General features: G+C 43.5%; 1 protein-coding gene across 4 annotated transcripts in view; it reads right to left on the bottom strand.

Annotated features, from left to right (window-relative positions):
* Positions 1-5,665: 5,665 nt before the first annotated feature.
* KIAA0753 (KIAA0753 ortholog) overlaps positions 5,666-9,298 on the bottom strand; it is a 28,132-nt gene continuing 24,499 nt past the window's right edge. For all 4 annotated transcript variants that reach the window (XM_067537994.1, XM_067537990.1, XM_067537991.1 and 1 more), the window contains one exon: positions 5,666-7,751. In XM_067537994.1, coding sequence (XP_067394095.1) covers positions 7,634-7,751 — 118 coding nt within the window. In that variant the 3' untranslated portion in view covers positions 5,666-7,633. The remainder of the gene's footprint in view (positions 7,752-9,298) is intronic.

Here is a 9,298-nt window from a genome sequence, read left to right as displayed (position 1 = left end):
TGCCACAGGTTATGAGATCTACAAATCAGTAGGTTTAGAATAAAATTCTATAAACTCTGCCACCCCCACCTAACATCACACTTAATATGCTAAGATCCCAGAGATGTCGTTATAGCTGGGAAATTGGCAGACCACTATGTAGATAGTTGGCTGGGTTTGATAGCAAACCTACTAGGGATGGAATAGGATCAGAGGACAGGGACTGAATCCCAAGGGGGAAAGGAAAGTCCACCTCCGAGAAGCTCTAGGACCAAGGCCAGATTTCCAATTAGGCACAGTAGGCACATGCCTAGGGGCACCCAAACAGTGGTGGATTACCACATGGCCAACAGGACCCCATGCCAATTTGGACACCCTGCACGTCTGCAGAACTCTGACCCCACCTCCTGCTCCTCCTCCTCTCTCCTGGGACCCTGCCGCCCTGCTCCTCCTCTATCCCCTGAGGCCTCGCCCCCTGGCCAGGCCAGCAGCCAGAGCCCAGGGGGTGAGCACATTCCCCCCACCCAGAGATAGCCAAGCTGGTCGCCCCTTTCCCCCCCACCCAACCCCTTGCTTAGAGCGGGCCCAGCCAGCCCCTCTCTTCCCCATTGCCCCCCCCCCCCACACACACACACGCGGAAAACACGAAGGTCAGCTGTGTGTCTGTGAGGGGGGGGCGCTGAAGATGCTGTGCCCAGGGGGAACGTAAGGTGTAAATCCAGCCCTGCCTGGGACAAGTGGGGAAGAGTGGTGTTCCTTTTGTGGCCGGCAGTGTCACTTTGTCCAGGAGTGCCCACGCAGGTCCAGTGCGGTGCGGGAAAGACCAGCTGCACCCCAATCTCATCGAGTTAACTGTGTGACTGAATCTCCGGGGGAAGGGAGTCACACAGCCAGCCTGCAGATGGCGGATAAAGGTCCTGTTGGGCCATTCCCATCCCAAACCACTGCCCACATGTCCGGCAGATACAGCAGAACACCCGGGGGGGGAGAAGAGGAGGGAGACGGTGATAGTCAATGGAGAGACATTCGTTGGCTGGAGAGATACTGGGGCTGCTAAGAGTATAGGTGAGCCTCATGTTGTGAAACCCCATCAAATGCTCTGAGGGTGCGAAATCAGGGTCAAGTCCCTGGCGTAGAAGCCTTCGCTCTACCTACAGCATAGATTTCTATACAGACCCAGGAAAGTTCTGGCTGTAGATGTTGTAGCTGAGGCCTGGCTTGACAGAAGTAATAAACACATGGAGGGAGGATTAGGGAAGGAAATAAATCGTTAGGTTGAAAACAAAATGTTTGTGCTAAATAAAATAAGTAAATAGGTCAGTAGGCTAAGAAGACAAAATGTCTGAGCCCACTAAGATAGGAGGGAGAACACACAAGGAAATATTTACCATGAACTAGATAACAAGGAGTGTGGCCTGGAGTCTCCAGGAGTTAAAGATTATGTCATGTGATGAAACCTCCAGGAATACATACAACCAAAACTGGCAACAGTAGTAACAAAGGATAAATAAAAATGTACAGATGAGGTAAAGAGGAAATCAAATGATGGACAGTGCATGGACAGCACATGCTGCACAGGGATTGGCTCCTGTAAAGTAACCAGCCAATCCAAAAATGTGTAACACAGTGTATAGTAAATGCAATAAAATGTGTAATGTACATAAAGGGAAAGAATTTCTATGTAATTTTGGAGCTGTGATGTACACTGCCTGCATCCCCCCCCCTGCGTGTAAGTCTGATCAGTTCAGGGGAGCATTGATGTATGCCAAATAAAGATAATTGAGTGACAAAGGCTGAAGTCCAACTGAGTTATTGGAAAGCCGAGCGGAATCCCAACAGGCGAGTTGTCAGATATTTCTTATTCTTTGGTTTTGGAGTGTGATATTTTTATGGCTTTAAAAGCAGAAGGGGTAAATCAGACCCCCAGTTAGTCCCTTGAAGGTCTGGAGTTGTGTTAGCCCCAAAATGCAATGAGTCAGCTCAGAGGGAGGAGGGGAAATACAGGGGCAGTTACCCTGAAACAGGGACATGTATATGGCAAACGTGGCCATTTCAAATGTACTGTTTTAAATCTTTTAGAGTCAGCTCTTGCCCAGCAGTTCCAGATAAATAAGACAGATAAACATGGGCCAGCGTTCCTGATGGCAGATGGCTCCTTTTTATAGTTGTGCCATAGTGCATAAGATCACAGATCAGGATCCTATTGTGCTAGGCACTGCCCAAACAGAAAAAAGACAGCCACCGCCCCTCAAGAGCTTAGAATGTAAACTAACAGACAGATAACAGAGACAAACTGAGGCGCACAAGGAAACAGTAAGATCCTCTGATCTCTGTCTCCCATACTTGATTCTTTAGCCCCATACTCTCAGAGCAGATCACTACTCTAGAAATGGAAGTGGAATCTTTGCAGGAAGGAAGGCTGGTTCTGGGGGGAGGAATATGTAAAGTAACTATTCAGCCTCTGCAAGGACTTGCAAGGACATACTGAAGCAAATTTTTTATTCAGTTGAATAGACATTTTCCCAAGGCACATGCCAGTCCTCATTAACATCTGCAGGGCACATCTTCCTGGTGTCCCAGTCAAAACCATGGGAGAAGTACTTCCTTTGGCTACTTAAAGGAAAGCAGGCAAGAGAAGAAAAAGAAAGAGAAGTGGCAAAAACAACGAGAGTTCTGTAGCACTTTAAAGACGAACAAATTTAATTTCTGCAGGTATAAGCTTTCGTAGGCTGCAACCCACTTCGTCAGATGCAAGAAATAGAAATCAGATGGGGATATATATATATATATATATATATATATACATCCAAGGGTAAGGAACAACAATGGAGAGGGTACGTGTTAGCAAAGTCCATTCAGTTAGAGTAGATGAGGCCTATTCACAACCATTGATTGCCATACTTCTACAAAAAAAAACCTTCAAAAAACAGACTTCAGCGAGAAACTGCAGAGCTGGAACTCATCTGCAAACTTGACACAATCAAACTGGGTCTGAATAGGGACTTGGAATGGTTCTCTCGTTACAAGAAGTAATTGTCACTGTTCACACATTCTCACCTTCTAATCAATGGTTGTGAATAGGCCTCATCTACTCTGATGGACTTCGCTAACACCTACCCTCCCCATTGTTGTTCCTCACCCTCAGTTATATTATATATATATATATATATATATACCCCCTATCTGATTTCTGTTTCTTGCATCTGACAAAGTGGGTTGCAGCCCATGAAAGCATATGCCTGCAGAAATTAAATTTGTTAGTCTTTAAAGTGCTACAGGACTTTCGTTGTTTTTGCTATATACAGACTAACACGGCTACCCCTCTGGAACGTTTCACCATGAAAGAGAAGTGGGATGTCCAAAAAGGCTTTATCCTGGAGTACTATGGAGACAGCTCAATGAACCTAATTTTGTTCCCATCGCTGTCCAGGCAATCCTCCTATTGACTTAAATGGAAACGGAATTGAACCCAGCATTGGTAGAAAAAGTAGCTCTGGGAAGCACAAACAGTTGCCATAACTACCTCATTCCCAGAAGCCCACAGATTTAATTTTTATAGTTAAATTTTTTTCAGAGCGAGTTGTATTCATTTTCACAAGAGGTGTAGGAGAACACAAATGAGTAGTTCCAGAGGGGTAGTCTGTATACAGCAAAAACGAGTCCTGTAGCACCTGAAAGACTAACAAATTCCTGCAGGCATAAGCTTTCGTGGGGCTGCAACCCACTTTGTCAGATGCATCTTTGGGGGCCTCTCTCCAGGTTTCTCAGCAGTATCCTTTGTTGCTCACCTCAGGCCACATGACTACTAATAATCTCCCGCTCCAGCCCCTCTGCCCAGGGTTACCCAGGACCATCCCTTTCTTAAGGAAGCTGTCCCAGGAACTCTGCGAGGGTGCCCCGTACACACTGGCAGCTGGCCAGTTTTATGAGCTCAGGCTCATCCTGGTTGTCCTGGGTTTGTTTTGTAGCTCAGGAATGGCAAACCTAACTGCCCTGCCTCCCTCGTCCCCCTTTGAGTCACTCCTCAAGTGCTCCCATTTCTCCGACGTGGCCTCCCTCAACCACAGCGTAACTAAACAACAAACGTACACCGAGGGGCAGCGCACTCCCTCACCCCCAGGCATGGCGAGGCATCTTTCTACCTCAGTCGCTCCCACCGGACGTCTGGGAGTTTCCTTCCTCGTCTGCCGATTTGGCCCTCCAGGCAGGTCACACGCGTGGCTCCCCTGCGAGGGAGACCACTCAGTCAATACGAACCCTACAGTCTCCTCCTCTGGCAGAGTCCCCACCGCAGTCCTGCTCCATCCTCTTCGGCCCTTATTTCAGCCCCCCACCCACAGCGAGTCTCTCAGCTCCGTGCGGCTCCATTTTCAGGCTCTGTTCCAGGTTTCCCGCCTGGCCCCCCCAAGGTTCTGCAGCCTTCCCAGCCTCCCTCAGGCTTCCCGCTAAGCCCAGCGCCTCAGCGGCCGGCCGCACGGGCATCTCTGCTTCAGGGCTGCCGGCGGGAGTCACTTGCCATCAGGCCTCAGCTTCAGAACTGGCTGGTTCTCTCACTCTTTAGCACTCTGAGGGGTTCCTTCTTTACAGGCCTGGCCTCAGACACTCCCCTCAGGTGGCACCAGGCTAGCCTCATTAAGCCCCTCTCAGTTCCATTAACCCTTTCCTGGGCTCTTACCTAAACTCCCTGGCAGGGGGAAGCCGGTGCAGAGACATTTTGTAATAGTAGAACCAGTCAGACACCTCCTTAACCCCACTGCTCTTCCACTTGCTTTTGCCTGCATTCTGCTATCTCTAGCCCTGCCCCTGCACAGACTTAAAGGCAGCGTGTGTAGTCTCATGGATGGCAATAGGGATACCCACCACATATAAAATTAAACACAGGCCTAAGTCTTTGCAGGATCGGGCACTATATGTTGTCCATTTAAGACCACAATTACATCAAGGAGATTTCCTTATGCAGAGGGGTCATAGGTTGAGGCGCTTGTATTAAGTGTTTCTCAGCAGGGATCCCTTGAGTCTATAACGTAGTTAGCATGCAAGGCACTATATTAATAAAAGTCATATGGACTGTAACATCCCTCAGTTCTCATATTAGGAAAGGCAGGAGGGTGCAACTATTCCAGGCCTTAATCCTCTACGGGGCCCTGCTTGGAGGCAGATCTCTGCTGGAACACCGTCCCCCCAGGATCAGAGCTCAATGTAGCATCATTGGATTAAATATATAGCTGGTGTCACAAAGCCTAGCAGGAATTTATGGAAGGAAAAAATTAAACTACTTTTGAACAGATTATGTCCAGTTACTATGGGCCAAATTGTGGCCCAGCCACAACGGTGGCAACAAGGTATTCTCTCTGCTGGCTACCCAGCTCACTGGTAGCAGCTCCCTGTGCAGGTGGGCAGAGCCTTGGCTCCACATTCCCAGAACACCCAGATGCTAACACGAGAGCTGGCACTAGTTTACTCCTTCCCTGCAACAGTGGGGGCAACTAGTATGGAGACTGGCCTTAGAGACATAATCTCCTGACCAAGCTGCTCCAGTGGCAGTGCGACAATACTCTGCCTATACCCAGAGTAAGGCCATAATGTCATGGCCAGCCCTCTATTATAGCATCTCTTTTTCTCTCTGTGAAGATTAGGATGGCAGAAATTAAAAGCATTTTCTTAAATGGGAAAGCAAAATGTATCTTAATCATAATAAACACGGGATTTAGAGCCAAATTTTTCTAAATTAAAAAATAAATCCTTAAAGTCAACATAGTTTATTTGAAAACAATACAAGTATTGGAAAATATCATTGCACATATACACTGCTGTATTTTAGTGAGACCAGAATTTCTTAAAAATAAATCTCTCTACATTTTGAAAAATTGACTAGTTTTTGTATTTTGTTTTACATTACAAAACCACACAGCATCCACCACACAAAAATTACATTGATACAAATAACTTATCAAAACAAAACATAAAATACAGATTTTAATAAAAACAACTTGGGGTTGGGGGGGGTTGTTTGTTTACAAAAATGTGTTTTGACTTACAGAAAATAAAAAACCTCAATATATTAGAAATGATGCTGTAATAGGTTAAACATTATTGCACAAAAGGAATTTCTCACATTAAATAGCACTTCACATTTCTTTTTAGAGGTTAAATTAATGACTAGATCCATGTTTTGACCCATAAGTTTTATCACATACCCTTTTTTCTTGTTTATTGTTTGTGCTCCAGACATGTTACCAAAACTCAAGGTAGGGCCCAGTATAAAAGAATCAATAATGTGGATTATTGTTTATTTTTATTTTACAGTAAAAATATGGGGATAAGACAATTCTGTGAACACAGTCTCAAACACAAATCAACAAAAGTAAGGGCATTTACAAGTTTCACACTCCATCCCTAACCTGCTATTGAGTTTAAGATTACAGGGTACATATCACATACACCATACCTCCCACAATGCTGAGAACTATGAGAAGTAAGGAAGGTGGATTGCCCTAGATGGTTTGATGTCACAATTTTGGAGCCTAATCCTGCATTCCTTGCTCACCCATAAAATGCCCATTAAAATTAATAAGAGTTAAGTGAGTAAAGAATGCAGGATTAGGTCTTTAAATGGAGCTGGTGCTGGAAGAATTGTATTGTTTAGGCTAGTATTTAAAAAAAAAAGGGGGGGGGGAGGGGAAGAAAACGTGTGCCAATCATTTTTTTTTAAGTCTTATTTGCATGGACCATTAATGTAGATATGTAAAGTTCTGTAAACATTCAGAAAACAATGTTACAGCCATAAAGAGGCTGGGTTGCAAAAGTACAGCAGCACAAGTTTCCTTGCAAATAAACCCAGCCACTTCCCGCTCTTGTTCAAAATGTTTACACCTACTTAATGCTGTGACATGAGGATCATCCCTTTGGATTATTGCATCTAGATCCAAAAAGCAGCTAACGAGACTGCGAAGAATGTTGAAGCAGTTGGTCAGAAATATAAACAGCATCTTTCTTGTGTGATGCTGGAAACACTGAAGGCAAATCAAATAGCATTTACTCTTTAGCATCAGCATTTTCAGTTTGGGTTTTAGACTCTCATGAAGAATACTTTGTATTTCCAGCACACCTTTCACAGCAGCTCAAAGTGCTTTCTCAACAATAATTTATTGATTAAGCCTCCCAACACCCCTATGAAGTAAGTAAGTAGCATTACAAAGAAGGAAAGTAAGGCACGGAGTGGTTAAGTGACTTGCCCAAGTCCGTAGCAGAGTTGTGGATGGAACTGAGAATGCCCAACTCCCAGTGCTTTGCTCATACTACTAGATCACACACACAAGTGATAAACTAATCACAGATATAGAGAAGGATTGATAATGGCCCTGCACAAATATGTAAACTTTATTGTTAAACGTTTACTTCTATTATAGTCAAACACTCTTTTCAGCACCTTTAGTATACTGTAAGCTGAAAAGGAAAACATCTTTATCATAATTTTTAAAAACCCTGAGACGAATCTGTTCCGAATTTCATCCATACATTGAGCAGACTCTTCCATGTGCTCAATAAGAATAAATATACTGGAAAAAAAAACAAACAAACAACTAAGCACCCAATCTGCTTGCAAGGCTGGGATTTGACATTCCACTAGCTGATGGCACAAATTTAAAAGCATTTACTCTGTGGGCTGCAAGAACTCAGAAGTGAACACGGCTTCTGCATAATCCTCACAAACATCCTGCAACTCTGCTGCCACATCACATAAGGCTTCTTCTGTCAGTTCTTCTGCAAGACTAAAGAGAAAAGAACGTTTAAAAGCCAAGAATAGAATCCTGGGGTTTGTAAAAAAAAAAAAAAAACCCTAAATATGCACCTATCATTTCGTCCATTCATATCAATGCTCTGATCTTAATGTGAAAAGAAATACAAACATTTCTCTTTTATTATATATATTTACGGTACTATGGGAAAAAGTCTTGTACTACAAAACCGCCCAGTTTACTCCTAAGTTTTGTGGGGCATCTGAAATTTTTGCTTCTATTAGCTTTCCGATAAAAGAGAGGTGAATAAATTGTGTCTATGGAGGATTGAGGAATGTGACCAACCTTCTGTTAACTGGTACTTTTTTCCCTCTTTTAAAATGTTAGATGCAAACATTCTGCTTTGTGCAGAGAGATTTAACACACTAGGACCTGATAAAAAGCCCACTGAAGTCAATGAAAAGACTCCTACTGCTTTTAATGGTTATTGGATCAGGCCCTTCAGAAAGCCAGGATGTTTACAGGGGAGCAAGAGTATCAGAGGTTTTAACAGAAGACTTCGTAGTGTTTCATCATTTGAAAATTCAGATCTTTGCTGGCCTGTTTAAAATGTCTCCTTAGAGTCTTACATTTACTGCAACAATACCAGGAAAATTAACTTTTCTGCCTCTTCAATATAGAGTAAGGGGGTTTCTTCCAAATGTTTACTGATACATGTAATGTTTGACAAGATTTATAGTGCCCTCTGGTGGTAAAACATTCACCAAACAGTGCAGATGTAGCTATCTGCACATTTTAGATATAAAATTTATATCCGCATCCTCCATGATCTGCAAAAATGGTCCATGGATATCCACATCCGCAGATATCTGTGGATATAAAGTGGATATCCATGGAGTTGCAGGGCTCTAATTATGAACACTGTGCAGGAGTTTATAATGATAGTGTTGAAACGTGACCAGGCCAGTCTAACCTAGGGAAACAATAGCTTGCTGCACCTGTTACTGGGCAAACCAAAATTGCTTATTCAAAGTTCGCTGGTAGGATGACTATTTTTTATTTATACTGTAACCTTTCAAGCTGCCACCTCTCTCCTCGTTTAGCAGACTTGGAGAGAATGAATAAACATTTTTTCTTTGATAAGGAATAAGTAGCAGATAGACAGTTATTATTTTACCTCTCGTTTGCACTGCAGAGGACCGAGTGCTGACCCAGCTATGCCATACACTATTTATATATCTAGAAGTGTACTCTACAAAAAAATTTCTTTTTCGAATCTCCCCTTCAGTGAAATTTACAATAAAAGCCAGCTGCCATTTAAAAGTATTTCTATTGTTAGTCCACAAAACAATATCACAGCCCCTCCATTGTGAAAATTAAATGTTGCAAACGGGTTCTCTGCTACTTTTAATACCTTGATAAATTCATAAAACGTTTGTTCTTCCTTCCATCTGGCTGTTAATTTACAGATGGGAGGGCAATGTTTGCTTTTTAATCACAAGGCAAAACACAATCATGGTGTTAAATTGTCTAAGTTGAATGGATCCCCAGAGCAGGTTATCCAGCCTTACCACTGCATA

The sequence above is a fragment of the Emydura macquarii genome, unplaced genomic scaffold, assembly GCF_026122565.2.
Source record: "Emydura macquarii macquarii isolate MOO-44397 ecotype Brisbane River unplaced genomic scaffold, CSIRO-AGI_Emac_v2 contig_450, whole genome shotgun sequence".
Taxonomy (NCBI): Eukaryota; Metazoa; Chordata; order Testudines; family Chelidae; genus Emydura; species Emydura macquarii.
The sequence above is the reverse complement of the archived record's forward strand: the minus strand, read 5'-3'. Positions and strand labels throughout refer to the sequence as shown.